Source organism: Nesoenas mayeri (assembly GCF_963082525.1).
Source record: "Nesoenas mayeri genome assembly, chromosome: 5".
Classification (NCBI taxonomy): Eukaryota; Metazoa; Chordata; class Aves; order Columbiformes; family Columbidae; genus Nesoenas; species Nesoenas mayeri.
Genome location: NC_137548.1, coordinates 44,728,130 through 44,752,653, shown reverse-complemented (window position 1 = coordinate 44,752,653; position 24,524 = coordinate 44,728,130). Strand labels below are relative to the sequence as shown.

At 38.0% G+C, this 24,524-nt stretch overlaps 1 protein-coding gene across 2 annotated transcripts in view; it reads left to right on the top strand.

Annotated features, from left to right (window-relative positions):
- The window catches only part of EXT2 (exostosin glycosyltransferase 2), an 80,776-nt gene that overhangs the window by 37,899 nt on the left and 18,353 nt on the right, over positions 1-24,524 (top strand). For both annotated transcript variants that reach the window (XM_080345114.1, XM_080345113.1), the window contains exons 9-10: positions 9,744-9,933; positions 23,259-23,425. In XM_080345114.1, coding sequence (XP_080201240.1) covers positions 9,744-9,933; positions 23,259-23,425 — 357 coding nt within the window. The remainder of the gene's footprint in view (positions 1-9,743; positions 9,934-23,258; positions 23,426-24,524) is intronic.

Here is a 24,524-nt window from a genome sequence, read left to right as displayed (position 1 = left end):
TCTCAGAGGGTCAGTTAAAGAAAATAGAACTCGGATTGGGAATTGTTCAAGAGCAGTTAAATTTGTAGAACAGCAGTACACAACCCTGTGCTATCTTTAACTGGGGATTTTGATAGCTACTCTGAGCATGTAACCAAATTTCCTTCCATGAGGCTCCTTTTTTTTTTTTTTTTAAGCCAGCTAATGCTCTTTGGTTTCAATCCTTGTTTCATTTGAAGCAGATAACTGAAGCCTTCTCCAACTTATCTTTGAGATTTCTTTTATTTTTTTTTTGTTTGAATATGTTTTATCTCTTTGAGGTGAGAGCATATTACAGTTGTGGTCTATAGAGGAACATATTTTTCAGGACTGAGCTAATTTCTAGCTTCAGACAGTTTAGAAGGTGATGATATGTACAGTATTTGCTAGGAAATTTAATAAGTCAATAAATTTAATAATAGTTATTTTACCGTTGTTGCTTTGTTAAATAATTTTGCTAGTTGAAATTCCATAGTTAGTGTCTGCTTGTCAGGGAAATAATGATGCACTTGAGCCGGAGTATGTTTCTCATCTAAGCTCATGCCTAATGTCCACTCATAGCAGTGTAATGATTTCTAGTAAGCCTGGATGAAATATCCAGGAAAAGATGGAAAGTAGGTATATATTTGAGTTAGCAGAAGATGGCAACTGTATCCTTTAACTCTGATAAGAAGACAAAATAACTACAGATGACTTGAATGTGTTCCTCATTTACAAGAAAATCACCGTATTCTTCTCTAAATAAAGTCCTCCAAGACCGAAACATTTGAAGCAAATTCTTTCAGGTTGGCCTCAGGGCCAGGATATTGGTAACTGCTAAAATGAAGCACCTGTGAGTTAACATTAGTACCACAGTGAAATGTGTGAGTAACTGGCTGTCGTGAAAGCTTATGTTCCTGGCCAGAGCTGTACGTCCAGAACTTGCCATGTGTGTTCTGCCTTCAAACTCACCTGGCTCAGCATCTACCTCTGCTTATTGTTCCTCGCGATGTTGTGATCAGTTGAATTGAATGCAGTGGTCCTCTATATGCCCTCTTTCCCCTTACTCACTTTAGGTAGGACTGTGGACCTGCAGAAAGAGGATGTAGAAGCTGCAGGCAGGTGACCAGAAGGTGCAGAGGTGCAATCACCATTTGAAGGCAAGGGACTTACTGCAGTTACCCAGTGATTTCTTTAATCAGTACAGGGCTGTAAATAGAGCTCAGACCCCTGTGTTCTGAACAGTAACGTTTTGAAAATGAGAGCGTTGTTTTACCTGTTTAACATTTATACAGAAAAGCTAGCTTTAATGGTTTTATGAGCTTACTTGCTAGGACAAATACACCTTACTAACAGATAAACAGCTTGCTGTCTGTGCAGGGTCATCATGCAGAGGAGAATCCTTAGCTAGAGAAGATCCTTGGCCGTAGTTGCTTACTTGCCTGTTTCCTTAGTTTAAAATTTCTTTTTCTTTATGTACTTACAGGAGTTAATTTTGCTTAGTGTGTCACTAGGATCCTGGGAAGTAGTAGAAAAACAGAGCTTGATAAAATGTCCTGGTTGTTAATTGTTTTGCTGTCCAATTCTTACAACTGTACCAGCTGTAAAATAAAGCAGTAAAAACATTATTTCTACTTTGACAATTAGGGTAGCTCATAACTCTCTCAGGCATGCATTTTGGTCTGCTTTTGGTTGAGCTATTGAAGCCTCATGAGTTTGCTTCCAGTTTTAAGATTCATCATCTAATTCCAGTCTATTTCCTATGAAGTACTGACTTTTATTATTTTGATTATAGTACAGTAGAATTGAATGTATTCTGAGTTAGCAAACATTTAACAGATTACAGCCTGTAAGTAGGGTAGATAAAAGAGATTTTTAGGACCCTCATATGTATGATTAAGTAAGTTTGTAAGAACAGCACCTATGAAGAGAAAGCTGCATCTTTCACGAAAGGCTGCCTCAAGTTTGATGTCACTTGCAAAGCAGGACCGGTAGGGACTTATAGCTATTTTCTGAAGATTTTCTCATTGCTTTATTTTGAACTCTGATATTGCAGTGCAGGATTTAAGACATATCTGCAAACATAATAATGTTTATTCTCTTTTGAGCAATATTACATTGATGTTTGTATCTGAGGAGATGACTATTGTCTTGGACAGTCAGCATGCAAGTGATATTAATGCATTTAAAAGCAGTGAGGCATGCTCATGGCTAGATCTGCATATAGATAAGCTTTATTCCTATTCCCCAGATATTCCTCAAGTCTCAACACAAAGAAACACCTTGTTTTGAGTCTGTAGTTTCTCAAACATTTGAAACCACTATAAGCAGGTATTCTTGCCAAAAGAAGCAGTTCTGTACTCTTCTACAGTTGGATGACGATTTCTGTCTCTGTGTGCTGCCTTCTTTTTGAATTTTCTATTTCACTTGTGGTGATTTAACTGAAATAATTTTCCTCATATAATTACCCAGCAAAAGAAAAAAAAGAAGGGGTTTGGGGGAAGAAAGGGAGCAAGGGAGGAACTGCGTGGCTGGAAAGCTGCTTTTTTTGGCATTAGTTTGGCTTATATTGGCTCAAAATATTAGTGAGAATGTTGCCTGAGTATCTTCACCACAGTGTGGATGCAGCAGCAGTGCAGAAGGGCGTTTTTCCAGCAGGAAGGAGTATAAGGTACACAGAAGATAAATGCATATGCAGTTAACTCCGTACTTAGTACATTACATTGAGGAAGCGATCCAAAAATTTAATGTGTTTGTGTGGGTTGACTGAAAACTCTTGGCTTTTTCTAAAGAAAAAAAATACTTTATAAAATGGATTATTTTCCTACTCATTCATTATCGAACTGGAAGAATAGGAGGATATAACATGCTAATATGTTATGGTATAGTACTTCCAATAAAAATGCACTGCAAGATATTTCTTCCTTTTAATGAAGAGGGGCAAATGGTATTTTTGGTGCCTGAAAGTTATTCCTGGACCTCTTGAGTCCTTTATGTCTCAGACAGTCTTTTGCTGCAGGCATGAGAGTTTAATGCCTTTTGTATTTCTTGGCCCAGCCATTACCCATTAGGCAGAGACAATCAGTTACGTTCAAGTAAGCCAGAAAATGACCACTTTTACAGTGTGCATTCCCATGGCTACCAGTTTGGGCTGGATTTGAACTAAGGAACTGGGTTTGAGGGTATCTTCAATTAAATACTTTGTTATACTCTAATAGTCATAAATTACTTTCTCACTTGTGCTTTTTTGTTATTTAAATTCTCCTCTTACTCTGCCTTATACCTTGCTAACATGTACATGGGTTTCTGAAAAATGAATAAGACAGGGTTTTTTCCAGATTTCTGTAGTTGCTTTGGTTGAAATTCTTTCAGGCCTGTTTATATGTAGAGCTATAAAACATTAGAGGTTTGTTTTTTTTTTTGTCAGGGGCTGCTTTTGAGCTTTGACCTTGAATGATACAGACCATAGTTTAATAATCACTTGAGAATATCACTGTGCCGAACAATAAACATACCAGATTTCATTTCTCCCACTGAGGCAGAAAACAGCACTGTCATTTGGTTTAAACTAAAATAGCCAAGTTAACTTAGTGTAAAAGTGCCATTCATTTAATGAAGCCTAAGTAGGATGTTCAGTTATAGAATACTTCATGGGCTTCTGCCAATTAGCAGGCAGTTGACACTTGTTAAACAATTAAACTATTTCTAAGCTCTTTGACTAGTATTTTACAACCCTCAGTTTCCAGATAATGCCACTGTTGTAACTGTACTTACATCCTAGTACCATTCATCATCTTTAAAGCATTAAACAAGTATCAACATACCCTTTTTTATTTACCTGTAAATGCAAACAAGTTAGCACTTTTTTGGGCAATGCACAGCTGGTATTTTTTTCCATTGAACAGCATAAGTTTCTGCTCCTCCTGTGTTTACAGCCACCCTGTGTGATGGTTCGAATCAGCTGGGTGAAATTTTGCTTTATTTACTGTGTTGGAATATAGATATTCATTCTTATACTAAATAAATTTCAGTTTATGGATATGCTTTTCCAGTGTTGATATTGCGGACAACTTGAGTATACCACATGTATTCAGCTATAAATATTGGTTGGTGTGTGTGTGCATTTGCGTGCATGTAACATGATTTAACAGTTGGTTATTTAGCTTATCTGCCCAGAGATAAGGATTCTTCTTGTACACAGTGGTAGCTAGCTTCACAGTTATATGCTGTGTGGCTAGTATCTAGTGTGTAGGTTTATTTCCATTGTAAATTATATGCTTTGAGGCATGAACAACAAATTTTTGGCTTTGGTTGACAGGATCGGAAACTGAACTTCATGTATTTCACTTGAATGACATTTCAGTTCTTAAGACTACATCTAACCATTTAATACTGTTAGATTTTATTTTCTCTACGAGATTTTTGCTTTGTCTTTAGCTTGGAAGTAGATACCTAAACATACAAGTGAGAGACACGTTTTTAATCTCAGCAAAGCTGATTTTGAGATGCACCCGAAGAAACTGTACAGCTTTGCTGGCCGAAGGCAAAGGTTTCATTGTTATTGTTCTAACCTTGTTTGTTGCACTGCCTGATGCCACCTGTGCTTTCATAACTGTGCAGCTATGTTTTATGTAATGGGCATCATTAACTTAAAAAAAGAAAAAATATAGGACCTTTTTGCTTTGGATTCCACAAGTCATCCTTTCAGTGCTGCCTGTCCTTTCTGGCTTTGGGAGCATGAAAGGTATGTTAAGCTCCATTTTCCCAATTCAGATTATGTCATAGCCAGGGTGTTTTGGATCAGGAGCTACTATGTTGACTTACAGCAGGGGAAGGAAAAATAAAACACACAGAGAAAAACATGAATCTTTTTCATGGTTCTCTTTCCAATTATTTGAATGTTCTTTTTAAGGTTATAATATTATTACTATTATTCTTACAAAAGAATGGCAATAAAATTGATGGAAGGATTAGAAAAGTGTAAATGTTATGGCACCTGTAAATATGAACTCAGTTCTTGATAAGTCTCCTCACTGCAAATTAATTTCTTTGACAAGTTACTGAAATTAAGGAGTTGAAGAGATGAGCCTGAAGTTGAGTTGTTTTTGTCTAAGAATGTGTTCAGCCGATAGATTCTACCAGAAGGGCTCAGACAGCTGATTAGATTTAAGTGGATAAACAAAAAAAAAGGTGCTGAATAACTTAGTTACATGATGTATTTTGGCAATCAAAATTCATGATTCATGGCAGTATCACATTTCATCACTCAAGAAGGAATAGGTAGAAACTCCTGTTTGTCCTGTGGCTAAAATGTTTTTGAGGAGGGTTTATAATATTAATCGAAACATGGAATGCTGGCCACTGCAGCTTGGCTCGTGATTCTGCAGAATGTGAGCGCTGTGGCTGGCGCTGGAGAAGCAGAGAGGGTTAATTCCTTTGCTTTTGCCCTATGACCACTTGAGGATGGGAAGCATGATGAAATACTTTCTCAAAGTATTCAATAGAAACTTATCATGAATAATTGGAGCAAAATAGAATAAATCAAGGCTTTTTTTTTGGTCTGGTAATTCATAATTGAAACCACATTGAGGTTAGGTTAATATTCAGAACAACCTAGCTGAAAAAGCCTTACCCGCAGAGGAAGGGGATATACATCCCTGCTTTGCTTGGATGTGTAGAAGAACTGCTTAGCTACTGTTTAAGTTCAACACACTGTTGTTCTTACCTCTGTGCGTTTTAAAGTCAGTGGGTTGTTGTTGTTCCAACAATGTGTTTTCACTAATATGGTGGTCACAAAAAGCACTGAGTCTAGTTGTTGAAAGTAAAATAGACAGGGAGGAAAGCCCACGGTCTTCTTCATGGGAGCAGTGAAATGTTATTCTTCTGAAGTGCTGTTGCTGAGATTTCCCACTGAATGAAAGCTGGGATTATTTTACTCGCTTCTATGATATGGGACATCTTACACAGCCTTGTTTTCCTGGAGACCATTCTGGGATGCAGTTTGTAGTGTGTCTGCTGTGTCTTTCTTCAGGTCTCTTTCAGTGGTACTTAGTGTACACCCAAATAAGAAGTTTTGGAGTAGGACCCTGTCTTAGTTTTGTCTGGTATTTTTCCAGTACCTTCAATGCTCTGTAGCATTTATAATGATTGGCCAGTTCTCAGTTCAGTTGTGTTCATTGATGCCGTGAAGCTCCCATCTATCTCACTTCTGTATCCTGTGAAGAACGGTCTGTTTAAAACTTCTCTGCTAACTTGTACCTGAGAACTCCACATCGAGCCCTGTCTTAAGTATTCCACATAATGAAAATTCAGCTCCCTTGATACATTATCCTTAATGTATTAACTTTTTCTAAAATAGAATAAAGTTGGTTTTAATAACCAAGAGGAGAGCAATATGTGATATATGTATAGCAAAGTGTCTTATTTCTAAGGCATTATTACACATGCACCCTTGTGGAAAGCATGCACAGGACAACTGCAGCAGTCTGAATCCTTTCCTGTTTATGTGCCGATTCCTAAATTCTCTTTTCTCCCCAGCTTCAGGCTATCCCTGAGTTCTCGCTGTCATTCAGGTCTCACTACTTTGACTTTTCATGTGAGCTGCAAAGAGCTGTCAGACAACTGAGACTGCGAGACTTAAGTGACATGAGATTACTCTTAGGAAACTGGCATTTGAACTTGATCCTTTTTGCCCATAAAAATGATTCACAGCAAACTACCTATTAATCTTAGATTAATTATCCTGCCTTCTCTAATGGTATTAGCTGGAGGGCAAGAGCAAAGGGTTCTCTTATCCGCAGCTGAAGTGTCACCACTTTGTCAAAGAAAGCTAATGGATGATCAATCCAGTGTTGCTGTTTGCTCTTATTTCTGAGAGTGAAAGTTCCTGTGAATTTCCATCAAGAATGTTAATGAAGATGGGACTGGAGCAAATATTCCTTCATCACTTGGTTTCTTGAGCAGTGACTGGGAGAACCCATCCTTATGTCATTATCCATTTCATGCTTTGCTGCCATAATGGAGATTTAATTAGGTTGCTGTTGAATTAATTGCCTGTATGGTTTGCTTTTCCCAAGCAGAAATCTGGAAGACTTTAGCAAATTATGGAGGCTTGAATTTGCCCGATTTCCTGCAGAAAGTGGGGTCAATAGGTCTCAGACTGTAGACACACTCTTCAGGCAGGCAGCAGGGGGTTGGCTCTTAATGGCACTTGAGAGATGCTTGATTGCCTTTTTCAAATGTTTTTCTCAAATGAGAGGCTTGGTTCTCCCATCCATTAGTGAGTGTCTACAGGCTTTTCCCTCCCTCCATCATCCTTTAGTAGATGCACGAGCAAAAACACCCCAAAAGATGCCTTGTTTTTCCGAAGTTATAACCAGCGAGGGAGAATTTTCGTGCCTTTCTGAAGCAGTAAAAGTTGGAATTTAAGTAATGTACCCGAAATAGTTGTAGATGGTGGAAAAGGAATAATCCTTTTCTGAGGATATTATAACAAGTAATTTGTTAGGAAATGCTGTGAGCAGAGAGAAAAGGTTACTAGCTAAACTTCAAGTGGGAGCTATTCATTTAGGCGACAATACTCACCTGTAAGTATTAAATACAGCATTGCCCATAGGTTACTCTGTTATTTTTTTGTTTTTGGGCAGAAATGTAAGGTTTTATTGGCACTCTGCTGAGTATGATGTTAAACCTCTGCTTCAAGTGTTAACGTGAAGAGATTTCTAAAAGTTGTTTTAAGAAGCTGCTTGACGTTATTACAAGGGTCATTTGGGTAATAACAGTCTTGGGGTGGGGGTTGTGTGAAAATGAGTCTGTAAAGCTTTAATGAGATGGATTATGCTCTGGTAACACTTAGATTGTTATTTGCTGTAGGAATTATTGAAGCTGGAGCAAAATCAGAGGACTGTCTTGGTCTAGTACCGGCCTTCTTGTAAAATTAGCGGAAGTATGTATAAAAGCTTTAATTTTAGCAAACGGAGTAATCTGAAAGCAGATTTATCTCTGCACATATCAGTTGCTGAAGTAATAGTTATATATTTTCTGAATGTCTAGTCCTATGCTATAACAGCTATATCCCTTCCATGAACCGAAGTTCCATATTATGCTGTTACTATTTCTACATTATCCTATTACTCCTGTTGGATAAAAACTAGAACTTTATGCTTCCCATTAGGAACCTCACAAACAGTTTAAGTTGTACTGGACTTGATAAAGTACGTGTAGCTGAAGACTAGTCCCTCTTTCCAACTATTTCAGGAAGTCTACTGAAGAGTATTACTCCTACTGACAGATTCCTGCCTGGAACATACCCTTAGACTATCCTGGATAAAACAGTGTGCCAATGCTGTGCTTAACTTCAAGTGTCCCTTTTTCACCTCACATATTTATCCCCTTTCCAGTGTTGATGTGTTTGTAGAAGGAAATCATATATCTTTTTTTTTTTTCCTTTACCAAAATGGTCAAAATGTTATGCTCTCTTTTAGTAAACAGGCTCTCTATTCACCTCATCCTATAAGTTATTCTAATAAGAGGTGTCTAACCACTAAACACGAGGAGGGTGATTGTTTGGTGTATAAAGTAACCCAAAGACTAAATCAGGAAAAGGAAAATAGCAAATATGAGCTGATAACTTTGAGTCTGTAAAACTTACTTTCCTCCTGATACAAGCAGGCTCATGGTATGAGTTTAGCTGGAGATTCTCACAATATTTCTGTAAATGGCTGGCAGTTACTAACCTCTTCGGAGTGTTTGTAGTTTTTACAGGCTAGGATTCAAGACTTTCCTGCAAAACAGCATCACTCTGTTTCTGCTTTCCCAACTCCCCTTTTCACCTCATCCCAAAACGTCTTGTTTTTCCGTTTGCTTCTCTGTCCGACCCTGCTCAGAACATTACCTGGAATGGAAAAGTTGAGACTGAAATGCCGGCGCTTTCAGTCCTGTCGAATGGTCCCTTTCTGCTTTATCCCCTGCATTGTTGGCTCCAAAGGAGGTTGGCACAGTCAGTGAGAATTTAGTTGTCTGTCTTGCCTTTTGCCAGCTGAGCTGGCTTCCTTATTCTTCTGGCAGTGTATCGAAGTAGGACCTTTAAAGTCTCAAAAGGAATGCCCTAGTTAAAACTCACAAGGAGTAGGTAACTCTCTGAAGTTCATATTTGCATCTTATGCCTCTTTTTTTTTTTTTTTAAATGCAATAGGTGTTATTTCCACCATAGAACCAACACAGTTTTGTGGAACCTAGTACATTATTCCTTTTAGTGCCCGCTTTTACCTTTTTTTTGCTTGGGTACACATTTTATGTCAGGTTTATGTTTTTGCTGCTTTGGTTTTGTTGTTGTTAACTCTTTTTCACTTCTGAAGTTTTACTGCTGGTTTCTCTGTATTTGTTGAGTCCTGACTATCAATATAAATGTCTTGAAACAATGACTAGTATATGAGAATTGAGTCATGCTTGCTGGGTTCAAAATTCACCATGGTTTTCCTTCTCTACAAATCTATCTGGCTTTTCCACTTTATTTTTTTACCTAAAACCCCTCTCGTTTGCAATGTTACAGCGAGGCAAAAATGATTTAAGAAAGAGACTGGAATAAAGTTTTTGAGAAATTGCTGGAGTCCACTTTTGCCAGTACTGGAGAGTCAGCCTGCTTGATTTGAACCTATGTTAATTACTCACTACTGTAATAATTACTCCCTACTTTGAGAATTCACTTTAATTGAATTGTTTTCCTTTTTTCTTGTTTTCTTTCACAGAAATGGAGCAGTGTGAGCAACCCGCTCTTCCTACCACTGATCCCACCTCAGTCTCAAGGTTTCACAGCCATAGTTCTGACCTATGACCGGGTGGAGAGCCTTTTCCGAGTCATCACAGAGGTGTCTAAAGTGCCGAGTCTGTCCAAACTGTTAGTTGTCTGGAACAACCAGAATAAGAATCCACCAGAAGGTAAGACCTTGTGGTAGGTGTGGTGGAGGAAGATATAATTGAGGATAGCATGCCTACTTGCACTTGTTACAGAATGACCTCTTTTCTACTTCATTAATATGTCTTTGAAAACTATTTCATGGTTACTTCAAAATAATAAATTTCAGAGGGGCTTTTTTATGGTGTTTTTTGTTTGTTTGTTTGTTTGTGGGGCTGTTTGTTTGTGGGGTTTTTTTGGTGGCAATGTTTTTGAAAGCGAAATGAGAAAAGCCGAAGTAGATTAAAAGAAAAAATCAAAGCATACCAGTTGTTTTGCTGCTAAATTCTGAATCAAAGGTAGCAGATACAATAGTTACAGCAGCATTTCTGTACTTTATTTTGGGAAGTGATAAGGAGAGACCCATCTTTGATTCATCAGTGCTTGGTTTTATTTCTCTGTAGACACTCTCTCATTGCAGTGAACACTGCTTCTACTAGACTGTTTTCTAGGACAAATGTGGTTCAAAGCAGCAAAGTAGTTTGAAGCAGTTTGTGCTATAAAACAACTGAATATTTTGACTGATTAAATGAAAAATCAGGACATTTTGAGCGTCTTAAAAGAAGGTCCCACACCACTGAACTGTCACTAGCCCAGTAAAACAAGACCAAGTGCCTGTATTTAAATCTTTCTGTTTCCAACACATATGATACTGTGTTGTTGTTTGTAGTCTTTGTGAATGAGTCTGGTGAAGTCTACATGATATTTTAAACTTTTTGAATTCATGGTTATTGTAGTTTGAGGGCATATTCACAGACCTTTCCTCAAATGATTTAAATATGTAGATTTTTGTAAGAAGATTCAGTTTCAAAAATGTATTAACGACTCCAGCGTGAGCTCAGTGCCGTGAATCTCTGAATTAATGTGTTTAATTTTCAGTAGCTGAGGCATGCTTTGCTGGCATGGGTGCCTGCTGGCCGGGCCTGCTGCCGTACTGTATCCCCTCGTGCCAGGGCCTCAGCCTCAGGCTGCCCGGTCCTCACACCTTGCTGCTCAAGATCCTAATCCCATCTCTTTTTCAAACCCAAGATCGTCATCCCATCTTTCTCTGTCTCCTTCCCCAGAACAGCCCTGCACGCACCGTGGCTGCTCTTCTTGCACCAGCTCCCTTTTCTCCCAGCCTGGGCTGTCTGCCTCACGAGACCATGTTGCTCTTGCTCTTCTCCCAGGTCCTCAGCAGACATGGGTGAATTCCTTTGCGAAATCTCCATGGTGTGGCTGTGAGAGCCAGAAGGCGTTGTCCCGTGTGAGGGAAGGTCTCTAGGCTTGGCCTATGTAATCCTCTCCAGTGCCAGGTGGCTGCTCCAACAGTGCTCATTTTATTTCCATGCTTATTGCTTGCTAGGATGAGCTTCTTCCAAGTTCCAAACACTAATACCAAAATCCTGAGCATTGTTCTGGGCAACTAAAGCCTCCTCTTCATATTCTTGATTAAATACAGTAGAGGCAGTAGCTGTAGACGAGTTTGTTTCCTGTATGCTGTGCATACGGATCTGTCATTCTCATCTGAAAACATGGTGATTTTGTGGAAGAATAAAGGTTGCCTTCTAGAAATATGTGTTCAAAAAATTGCTATATTTGATGGTATAGAACCTTGTGGATTCTTCTGTAGTGGATAAAGCATGTCTTTAACACTCTCTGCTTTATAATTCTCTCTTCAGAGGCGTCAGCTGCTGCCATTTTCCACTCTTCGAAGTTAACTATTCTTTATAGCGGAAAGATACAATGTACGAATTAATCCCTGACCACTTGTCTCAATTAACCATCTTCTAACAGCTTCTCAGAGCCAAGCTACTGCTACCGTTCACTTGGCTCATTTGCCATTTTGGCAACTTCCTCCAGCTTAAAGCAGAGTAGTTTTATTGTTTGCTTTAAAAAGTATTCTGTAATACTGCTGTACTAAACACCTTTAGTGGGTTTATTAAATGTTTTGCAGTCCTTTAGAGTAAGAAGTGTTGCATATAAATTGATAATAACTGAAATTTTTGCACCAATAAGTTTTTTTCTAAAAGCAGAATGGCTTAGTGTTCTATTTAGTTATGTGAACACTGAATTCAAGTCGATTAAACCCAAATGGTCTGTTTCCAAATTTCCCTTGAGTGGATCTGAGATATAGGGGAGTCAAAGCAAATAAATCATTAGAACGATGTTTTTTTGTTAAATCATTCTATTAATCTTGCATTTAAAATTCTTGAAAAATGAAGTGTGTTTAATTTTTTTTTCTGCATCGATTGACACTAAGTCATAAACTAGGTGTTTTTTAAAACAAAACCAAGAGCTTTTACTTGAAGAGTGTAACATTGTGGATTTGAGAACACAGTTGAAACCACAGGCAGTTTTATCCTAAGCATTGCGTTGAACCAAATAACTATTTGTTTCTAGTGTCCCTTGCGCCTTTATTACTGCCATAACCATTGTAATCTCTTGGCCTATGGCTAGAGAGAGGTCAGTTTGATTAAATTAACTTGTTTTATTCCAGACCCATGCAGGGCATTCCACTTGGCTCTTCAGCCAGTCTCTCGTTCAGTCTGTCTATTAGTGATCCTAATCCTTGGACTTCAAAGCTTCTGCTGTTTATAGCCTGTTAAAGCCAGGAAGTTTCTGATGGATTAGAGCAAGGAATGAGTTTGAAGTTTGTAATGTGCACCACTGTCACTGATAAAGTCTGGTTTATTACCCTACAGTAGTATCTCTACTTCTATGGCTATTCACTTTTAATTGGTTATAGTGAAGCTGAAGTGCTTAACCTCCTAGAGCATCAAGTGCTGGATTTCCCAGCCCTGTCCATGTTAGGGACACGTTTCGATACAGAAGCAAATCTTGGCTTTTGTTGTTGCAACCCTTTGTGTGTTTGTTTTGTTTTGCATGTGTAAGTGGGAGGGCTGGGTCAAGGACATCCAGGTTGTCTCCCTTAGTGATTATGTGTGGTAAATGGAGAACTTGATTTAGGTCTCCTGAGATGTAGCTGCCATAGTGCCACACAAATATGACATGTGGCTGCTCCTTTCTTTCCTCTGCCAATGCTAGAAAAATATTATAATTGAAAATGACGTTGTCATTGAAGCAATATGTATTGGAAATACAGGGAATCTCTCCCTAGAAATGGAAAGTTTTGAAGTACATGCAAGCTCTCAAATTAATGTTGTTTTTTCTGGCTTATTTTTGTTTGTATTTTTTTTTTCCTAGGGGGGGAGGCGTTTTTGTTTTTTGTTTTATTTTAATGAATGCTTATGTACTTGTGATAATGCCTTTGTGTAATGAACTCAGCAAACTCAGGGCTTATGAGGAAAACAGAATAAAAATGAAATATTCTATTCTAAATATTGTACAAGATTTGAGATGCTGCACCCCTCAGCAAATGTAACATTCCATAAGATAATACTCCTTTTTTGCTTGTCCTCAGCATTTAGTAAAAAGTTTGAGTGAAAAGATATATTTGTGAACATGACCTGAAAATGACCTAATGGTGGTTTTTGTCAGATGAGTGACAGGACTGAATGGTGGTCACTGTGTCACCAGTGCTGCTGAGCATCGCTCGGTGGTGGTGAGAGGCTGTTGCTGCGCTGGGCTGCTGCGCTGCAGAATGGTGATAGATGTGGAGGGTGTGCAAGGTGCATGGACAATAAACTCCTTGCCAGTCTAGATCTGTCAAGGCAGATGCAGCCCTGATACAACCAACAATTTTTTGGCACATCGCCTGATAATAAATAAACAGCTAAGAGGGCAACTGATTAAATGAAGACCTGACTGGAAAATTTTCAGCTAAATAATGTACAAAAATATAAAGTTGTTGAAAAAGTAGTTACATGTATATGGGCTAGAGATCAGTAGCAATTTAAGGAGTATTTTTCCCTTTGTCTCATGAGTTTGCAAGGACCACTATTGTAACTTAAAATGTTAGAAAGCTGCTTGTGCATGTCTGAGCTCATCACTCTGCATTTCCTTTAGTCAGTGAAAAGAAACAAGCAACTCAATCTAGCCTGCATTAGGTATTTATTTTAGGGTGAACTAAATCATCCCTCCAGAAATACCCTTTTTTCCTCCACTGAGTATGCAGGAAACACAAGGTGACTAGTACCAGTTTAAATAACTGATCTTTAGTCACCTGTCTGCTCCGAGTTCCAACTTGTTTTGCCACACTGGTACCTGAACACAGTAGAGGACACACAGGCTATCTCACAAGATTCTTGAGAAATAAACAAAAATTAATGAGAACTAAAAAATGTGATATTTCAATTATTTTTCTTTGGCAGATAGTTCTTATAGCTAAGGCACTGCCAAAACACAACTTCTGCTTGCTGAATGGGAGCAACTCAATTCTTAGTGTGCCACAGTTTCCATGTCTATAAGATCAGTACAACAATATTGTCTTCCATAAAATGCTTTGAGACCTATAGTTTAAAACTGCTATGTAAGTAGCATTATTCATGGCATTGTTAATAGGTAGATGCTGAGAATTCTAATTAAAAAGTTATTGTCTGCTTTGAAATCAAAGTAAAATATAAATACATTTAAATATAAATAATAAAGAAAACTACTTTTTATAGATTTACTTGAATCCGAGTACCTTCAAAACATTTACAAATAGGTATGTGTCTTGGCTATATACCCAGTAGATTAACAAGTTATTCCCATTTTACAGCTTTAGAAACTGGGGTACCCAGATGTGAAGTCTTCACCATCACTCAGTAATTCAGCTTCAAGGGAAGGAATTGATTCAAGAAGGTCCTGTGCTTTGGCCTTTATTTTGCTTGATTCAGCACACTGCCTGCCCATACTTTCTGTTTGAGAGATGTGTAGATGTAGGTATATGTACAGGGGTAGAAGTTTTACTGTGTATTTTGAGGACATTGCTGAATTTGTGCACCAAAGTAGGAACACTGTGCTTTGGGTGAGACTGGAAACCAAGGGTCTGATCTTTTGGGTTTGAACTCAAAATACGAGCATTGTCCTAGGAAAAAAAAATACAATTCCAACATACAAATCTGTGAGCAACACAGATGTCTTGTGCAAATGTTTAGAAGCTTTCACAGTGCTTATGATGGTAAAAATGTTTGATCTCATATGTGAAATAGCAGAGAGAAAATATCACATATGATGATGATTTTAATCTGGAACCTTAAAGCTGATCTCAAGGGCTCTCTGGATTTAGGGGATGTGATCTCTGCTCTGTGTCTTTGGCTGAGTTTTGCACATAGTCTCAGCCGTACAGGGTATGCAAGGAGCCTGTCAACCCAGCAGTAATATCAGCAGACACATGACTGCACGTATAATATTAATAAAAAGATTAGAAGCTTTTAAACATTGTAGGAAAAAAACCCAATTTTTTTTCTCACTCACTCTGCATCCATTAAAATAAGCATTGTGGTCCAAGTGTCTACTGCTGGGAATATTTGTGTAGACAGAATGTTTTTTCATTTTCTCCATCAGCCAAGTACTCTTGCTCTATCATTTGTAGTTGTATGAATTGCTGGTTCTGAAATTCAGGAAAATAGTCTGTGATAGAAATTTCCACTGACATTTGATCGTGTTTCAGTCAATTGAAGAAAACATTTTGTCTACCGCATAAATGGCATAAAGATTTGTAAATGCACTACTGTTAGTAAATGTGCAGCAACCGAAAAGTTTGTGGTAGCTTGATTCCTTTTTAGGTTCAGTTTTATAAAAATGAAAAGTGTATTTTAAAGAATGTGTACTTTCTCTGTAGTTGTATTGGTTCCTTGGAGCTGTATTGCTGCTAAACTCAGAATAAGATACAGACTATAACGCTTATGGGTATTACTGCAATAATCACCTCTTTTCAATTTGGTGCTATTAGTGGACAACGTTGCTATAAAACACTGGGAATAAGGAACCTGAGTGTCCTATGGATTACTGTATCTTAAGAAAGTATTAACTTAAAAAAAAAATCTTCAGTGGTGGGGTTTTTTTTTACATACTGTGCTTTTAATAGCACTGGTAGGAATGTTTTTTGAACTTCTCTTTAGGTTCTGAATTCATTTGGTGTCTTGATGATGCACTTAATGCCATTTTCCTTGATTAGCTAGAGGACTAATTAATGATGATTTTAGTCTTAGATGAATCATCTTGCAAACATTTTGCAATGTTTTTTTCCTAAGGAGGTCTAGAAACTTATCTTAACAAACCAAGCTTAGCAAAACTGGGCTCTAAATAATGTCATAGAAACCAGTATTCTGTTTTGTTCTGTGCGTTACTGTAGACCAAGAAACATTGTAATATAAGCAGAAAGCACCTGTTTTGAACAGGTAGTTCTAAGTTGAAGCAGTTGAAATGCCTGGACAGACATTTTCAGTCAGCCATTATTGAAGTAATTCTGGTAGCAGATGTAACAGGATTGATGATGTTGTTTCTGAAGCTTCAGATTCCAGTTAAGTTCTGCCATTCAGTCTTCGAGACTGAAAAAGTACTTGTTAGGTTTCTGTCATCCATGTTCAATTAATTAAATTCACACCGACCTCTACAGACCAATTAGAATGAGCAGCAAATAAAGGATTTTATAAAAGATCAGGTGTGAGAGTTGAGTGTGGTGTACGCGATTCTGTGCAACTGCAGGTACCTACAGAGGAGCATGTTTAGAGATGTTTTCTGCCAGTTTTTTATTGATCTTAATCTACCTTCCACAACTTCATTACAGTTCCTAGTGTGCTCCACAGAAGTCTGAGCTTATTATGAAGCAGTACTCTTGTGCCAGGTTATCAGCAGTCATGAGATATTCCTAGCTGTTGGTACTGGGGAAGTAAAACAGGAAAAGCATGTTTGTGTGAGAGTCTTTGTATGAACCATCGGAATGCCATTATTTTAGCCAATAAGTGGATTTTTTTAAAAATTTTTCATATTGCTCATAAAACTGGCAAGCATCCAGTTCTTGCCATCAAGAGTGTACACTTTATTTCCAGCTCCGGCTCATAATCTTCACCTTCTGCTTCCAATTGCAAATTCAACAAACCATCTGCATTCAAGTATCACTTGCTATTTTTGATCTTATTACTACTTAGAATGGGTGTCCCAAGAATACTGGTTAGCTCTGTACAGCAGCTGTATTGATTCTCACTTTCCCTAGGTTGAAATGTTAAAACTGAAAGTGAATGATGAATAATTAGAGCAAGTAATTTCCCATGTAAATACACTTCTGTGTGCTGACTAGATAGATAATAATGCATCTGCTGCTATTAACTTCCCAGTTTCTCAGAAGCAAGGATACAGAGAATGGTGCTATTTAACAACATGATGGTGTGGTTTCTCTTTGAAAAGAGATAATATACTCCATAGAAATATTACTCTAGTATTTTTAGTGAGAACTCTTTTATGTGTGATTCAACAGTTAATTTAGAGCTGAGAAGTAGGGCTGGATTTCAGACTAAGAATTCTTTCTCATATATATGCATTTTGCAAGCTTATGTTACTTACCTTTTTGTTACAAACATCTGATGGCAAGCCTAGGAAGGTGTGGAAAGTGAAGGGCTTTTTTGGTGTGAGAGGGTACTCCTTTGGGTTATAATGAAGTCGCCTCTTTCTCATGTCTTTCATGTAATCCACGGGGAATTGTAGCTGAGAAATGCATATTTAGAAGATGTGGTTTCTTGCTGCTCTTCCGTATATGAGTGTTTTAAATGGGAATGTAATTACAGCACTTCAGTCCTGCAGTTTGTGGAAGTCATCTTGACATCATGCTTGAAAAATCTGCTGTGAGATGTGCACTTGCAGGAATAATGGTGGGATTGTGTCCTGGCCTGAAATACAGCTATCTGTTTGGTTGGTGGGGATTGTAAGCCCATTGAAGTGAGAGCTGCATTTGGAAAAGTTGGGAAACTGCTGATTTTGTGTTTAGAAGACTGTGTGCTGTTTTCTGTGGGCAGCTCCTGCAATCAGTACATCAGTATTCCTGAGCAGCACAAAGTGCCAAGAATGCCCTGAATCTTCTTGCCAAAGAGCAAGTGTGTCACTGAAACACTCTTCTCTTGCAATTGTTTCAATACAATGTGAAATAGGAGGTGCATGTAATTGTTTTCAGACTTTGTATATACATAGTCTTTTATACCCTCCAGAAAGCTTTATTTTGATGTTTTACCTCTGTCTTCTGCTGCATCACAGAAAGTCCTCCCTGGTTTTAAAAGATGTAAGAATAATTCCCAGTCCAGACACGCATTTTGACTTTTGTGTGGTTAAAAGTTCTCCTTCCGTCTTGTAAGCCTTCATCTGCCTTCTTGTTTTGGGCTCATTTTATCTTTGTCATACTCTGTCAAATGATGCAGTGCCCTCCTACTGTAAGATTGAAGCATGTGCTTTTACCTTGGTTGTAATAGAGTCTGCTAAACTGAGAATTTCCCCCCAATAAGTTTTGGTAGTGATGAGGTTTCTCATAACTTTCTAAGCAGTATCTGTGAATTCAAACTGTGGTATTACAGAAGTGGCAGACTCTCGTGATCTTTTAAAATAAATATAGACTTTTAGCTTTCCTGATGAATTCTAAAACCTTGACTTCTGAAGTAGCTGTTGTCTTTTTTGATCAACTACATATTTCTTTTCAAGTTCCTGCAGCAGGGCTAATTTAGAATACTTGGAAAAAGCCTTGCTTTTCTGAATTATTATTCTTCAATCCTAGTGACTTTTCAGTTCCAACTTTTGTTTCAGTGTATTCCTGTACTGAAAGAAGATATTTAAGATATTTGTTGCAATTTGGTTGTCTTTTTTTTTTTTTTTTTTTTTTAGTGTGTAGCAGACATGGAACAAAATAAAGCCTGAATAAATAAGTACTCAACGTGTATAAAATGTAAGATTTGTTGATACTGATCAATACAAATTTACAAATGCATAGGTATCTATGGCAATTCTGATTGCTACTGAAACACTTGTGACAGTAGAGTCTTTTGGGGATCTAGCAGGCTGCTTAAAATTATTTGATACCAACACTGGGATTACAATTGGATAATTTTAGGCAGTTAGCCTAAGGTCTTTAAGTAGCTTGCAAATGTTAAACAACCTGCAGTCTTTATGAAGCCATGGTATGTGTCTTTGTGAGGTACCTGTAACTATCTTATAAATAGGGATACTTGCATGTGGTATGGTAAACCAGTAAGAAAGCAGGGAGTTGACCCGAGAGTACTCATTTGCAATAAACAGTTTGAGTCATTCAGTGTTACTGCCTTCTGGGGTTAGGAGGACTAGTAAGATGAAAATTTTGGAATTCCAGTAGTGTCCTACTGGAATAATTGTTTCAGATTGTTTCATGACTCAAGCAGGGGATTTCAAAGACGTTACAATGCTGAGAATAAAATGAGCTCATTGCACTGTAGTTGGAATCTGTGGCTCTTGAACATTTTTGTGTGTCCTCAAGGCACTTACTGTATCTCCTCAGCTGCTGGCTGATTGTGACCTTCCATTGCAGCCCATCAGTAGCACAGTTGAATCCTTCCAGCTGGCTGCTAATCAATATCACAAGCCACTCAAGTGTGTATTGGTGTTTGGAGTGATGCCTCTTGCCTTCTACTGTAAGGAAAAGAGGTGGGCAAAACCGGATGAGAACCTATCTACATGTCAAATACAGGCCATGGTCTATAAGACCACCTAGGTAAAGGTAGATTTTACAGTCACTTTTCAGTCTCACAGGAAAAGCCTTGGGATAGGAAACTGAATACAAATTTTGCCAGTAAATATCATTTTGTATTTCTTCTCCTTTCTTTTGGCCACCCATGCATGCCAATCCATCTTTCTAAAATAGAGCTCAAAGAAAAACAAGCTGTTGAAGACTTACTGTGGTTTGGAAATACTGCTTTGTTTTCCCAGTGAAGCAGTGTTTGGACTCAGGTGTCTTTAAGAAATGCACAACTCTGTGTTTTATTTGAGTGTCTTGTGTGAGCTGTTAAATCTGAGAGGCCCAGTGGCAATGAGGACATGGACACTTCTTCCTGGGAGCAAGTTTTACTTGTATGTGTTCATAGGTTCACAGAGTTTAAGGCAGAAGGGACGGTAAGAGCATTTGGGTTGACCTGTAAGTCATGAGTCACCACATCATCTTTCTTTTCAATCCAGTGACTTCTATCTTACTTGAGCACATCTTCTATAATAATACCTAGTCTTTTTCAAAGACAAGATGTACAGAATCAGCAGCTGTCCTTGTTAACTTCCTCCAGAGGTTAACTGCTGTTACTATTTAAAATGTCTGCCTTATATTTTGAATTTGCCTGGCTTCAGATTCCAGTCATGACTTTTTGTTGTGTCTTTCTCTAGCTGATTGAAGATATGTGGCATTTTACTTCCTGTGTAGATACTTGTACATGTTAATCAAATCCACTTTTTGTTCCTTCTTTTAATAAGCTAAGCAGATTGATCTCCACGTTCCACCATAACACATTTTCTCCTGCTGTTAAATAACTTAAATGGTTCTTTTCTTCACTGTTTCCAGTGTTTTAACATGCTTGAAAAAATACAAACACCAGAATCAAACAGTATTTTAGCATCTATCTGACTATGTCTGCATACAGGGAAAATTTCCCTCCACTCCCCCACCCCACTTCTTACTACTTACCCATCTACGTACACAAGAATTACATTAATTCATTTTGCCCCAGCAGCATGAGGAGAACTAAGGCCTACTCTGACCCCTTCATCCTTTTCAGCAGCTGCTGTTAGGGAAGAAATTGTCTTGTTCCTAGTATTTTACTGTGTGTTGTGTTGCGTCAGTCTGGTTTTTGTTCAGATGCACCTAGTTTTACTAAGCAGTCCAGAGTGCTCTGTAGGACCTTATTGTCCTCACTATTTTTCATGTCTCCAGACTTTGTGTCACTTGAAAATTGCACTGGCAACTTATATGTATTTCTGATCCCTGGTGAAAATTTCACTGGCTTGAGGCCCAGTGTCAGTTCTCATAGACTTTGCTTGCCACAGTATCACAGAATAGCTGAGCTTGGAAGGTACCTCTGGAGATCATCCTGTCCAAGCCCCCTACACAAACCGGGTCACCTGGAGCAGGTTGCACAAGACCATCTTCAGATGGCTTTGATTATCTCCAAGCATGGAGACTCCACAACCTCCCTGGGCAGCCTGTGCCAGTGCTCAGTCCCCCTCACAGAGAGAAAGTGTTACCTGATGTCTTGAGGGAACCTCCCATGTTTCAGTTTGTGCCTGTTGCCTGTGGTCCTGTCACTGGGCACCAGTGAAAAGAGCCTGGCTCTGTCTTCTTTACATCTTCCCTTCAGGTATTTGTACATACTGAGACCCTCTCTGAGCCTTACCTTCTCCAGGCTAAACAGTCCCAGCTCTTTCAGCCTTTCCTCGTAGTGTTGTCCCAAAACCAGAGTTCTGTCACCTCGTGCACAATTAAGCCGAATTTTAGCACACAGCGATCCAATATTGTTTATTACAGAGTTACACAAGCCTGGATGCTGGAATAAAGCCAGCACACCAGAAAGCAGCCATTTTATACAAAGTCTTATCACTACATTCACACCCTAAAGAGCCAATTGATGACACATTTGCATATTTGCTACATAATAATGTTAGCATATAATGAGCAACGTTCAGCTAAGGGACACTTTATCAAACAGTCTTGAGATGTATGTTAAAGCAAGACAGTTGTGCAGGCTTCAAAATGTCTAAAGCTGCAAGGTCAGTAGTCTCTGTAGTTTCTTATTAGGTGTTTTGCAAGTCACTCTCATCTTTGTTAGAGAAGCAGACTGACCTAAAACTGAAAGGATTTATGTATCTTTAGGTTAGCAACTGCCAACAGGATTCATTCTTTTAAGAGGTAATGACAACAATAGGAGAGATGCTTCAGTCCCTTCATCATCTTTGTGGCTCTTTGCTGGACTGTCTCCAGCATCTCCATGTCTCTCTTGTACTGTGGAGCCCAGAATTGGACAAAGTACTTCAGGTGTGGCCTCATCAGTGCTGAGTAGAGGGGAAGGATCACCTCCCTCAAGTTGGATCCTTATATATGTTTTCATTTGACATGGAGAACAACTTAGGAATTCTCTGAGCAGTCACTTTGTAGTTGATATAATTTTTTTTTGCTTATTTTTCTTATCATATACCATTGCCATCCCCTCCATTTCACCAGTGTAAGAAAGCTCAAGTGTTTATCTGTCTACTGTTCACGGGGTACTTAGAGTCATCTTATAATGTTCTTTTTCCCCTCAAATTTTCATTAGAATGTGTGTTTATTGTGAAAGCTGGGAGAAACCAACAGATCACATTTGTACTTGTTTAGCAACTTGTTAAGATGTTAATTAAACTACCTTTTGATGAATTGGTGCTTTTGGGATGCACCGTACTGTAATGATGGCTACTTTTAAGCTTTGTGCTAGAAAATAGATATGCTAGAATATGTGCATTTAGAATAAATGTTTAATATTAATTCCTTAGTTGTGTTTCTTTTATCTTAGTGCTCTGTAGTTATGCCTGCCATTATACTTTTGTAAGAATAGAATAGGATTTTCAAAATTTTTGAATAAATGCAAAAGTCTGCTGAAACTGATAATGTGACAGTTGGGGTGCTACATTTTAAAGACATAGTAAGGAATGGTAACCTAATCCAGTTGTAGGGTGAATTGAATTGGGTTTTGTGTCTTCAGTTTTTTCATTGCTATTTAAAGAATCATTTGGCTTGTGAATTTTCATTAGTATGTACTTCATGGCTCTATTCTATGTGTAAGGATGATGTAGGGCACAAGTAGAATTCTTTTGCATTTTTGTATCTTAATTTATCACTGTTGCTTAAGACTTCGAAGATGGAAGAAATGACTCATATGCAGTATCTACTTCTTAACTGCTAGTAGTGATTAACATTGTGAGTGTATCTAAATTTGTAATTGATATAATAAAATTCATTTTTCTCAGCACTTGATGGAAGTATAATAACTTTCTGTTCCAAATTCTTTATGGCCCTAGACTTGCTGACAGTGATTGTATACTGCTGCTTCAAATTCTTTCAAATAGTTGTAGTTGAGTCAAGTATCTTTTCTTGCTGTATGTCCTAAACCAATACATAGTATTGCTGACTCCTGTCATGTGATTATTGCAGAATGCTGTTTTGGGTGAGTTGTCCCCCATACAGCTGTCTGTGAAGCTCTCTGTAGAGAGCAACAGAGGGAAGTGTAGCTGGAATTCTGTCTATTACCTTCATATTCTTACATGTTTGCCTAACTAAAAGTCAGGTGTAAATTTGCCATCAAGGAACTTTTGTTTAAGATGTGAAGAAGAAAAGAGTAAAGAGAAGCAAAAACAGATGTGCAGACTTGTTCAGAAGTAAAGTATAATATTGAATTCAATTTCTTTTAATTTTTCTCTCTAGATTCCCTCTGGCCAAAGATTCGTGTTCCCCTGAAAGTTGTTAGAACTGCAGAAAACAAACTTAGTAATCGCTTCTTCCCCTATGATGAGATTGAAACAGAAGCAGTGTTGGCTATTGATGATGATATCATTATGCTAACCTCAGATGAACTCCAGTTTGGCTATGAGGTAAGAGAATTGGTTTTTTCCTGTCTCTTAGGCTGTTCAAAATTGCATGTGCTTATAAAGTGGAAGAATCACTGCACAGTCTGCTGATTCATATTGTTGCATCTCTCTTTACCGTAACAGTTCAATGCTAACTGAAATATTTTTTACAGATAGTCATTACTTCATGGAAAAAACTACCAACTAACAGAGAATTTTCAGTAACTGGCACAGTAATGCCAAGAGACTCCAGAAAATATTGTGTAGCTGGTGTAATGAAGGCAGTCTGGAGACTGTCAGTTGCGTTCTTAACAGTTTCAAAGAGTTTTCAGACAAATCAGAAGTGCTATCCAAGTTAATGTGTCTTGATGGACAAGACAAGTTTCAGAGATTAAGTGTTGAGAACAGAGGAGGCCTCTTGAGGACATGCCACAGTAAGGTGGAGTGCAATGAAAAGAGGAACTGAAGAATGTCAGGGCGGGGACACATGTGTCATATGCTTGAAATGGCAAAGCTTCAACAGCTGCCATTGCAATGAGCGACACAAAGAAAGTTTGTCCAAATCAGTTACCCATGGTATGAGTTGTTTGTTAGAAAGTGCACTTAAAGCAACGTTGTTGTCTTCCTTCCAAAACTTTGGTTTGAATGAGTTAATTTTTGTCTTCCGTTTGTATTTGAATGTATGACACAGTCCATAATCCGACATTACCATTATATGTGTGTATTTAAGACAAGCATGCTAGATTTCCAAATAAATCAGAAACATTAGGAAAAGTAATATCATATTTTAAGAAATATTTGAATAATTTATTTGCACCTGTACCTACAGTATCAAGAGCAAAACAACACTGGGTTTCATACATGAGAGTTAGAACACAAAACTATTACCTAAATTGAGTGAAAAATTAAAACCACTTTTGTAGAGGGTAGAAAGCAAATGTGATAGCTGTCTCATTTTTAACAGTATTAAGTGTAGTTGTTAACAAAAGAAGATATTTTTTTAAGAGATGTTGGAAGTATTTCTTTAATGTGAATACATATGTGGTAAAATACAGCTCTCCCTCACAAGGGAAAGAGACTGTTAGTGAGTAACGAGCTTTTGGACTCAAGAAATGACTTGCAG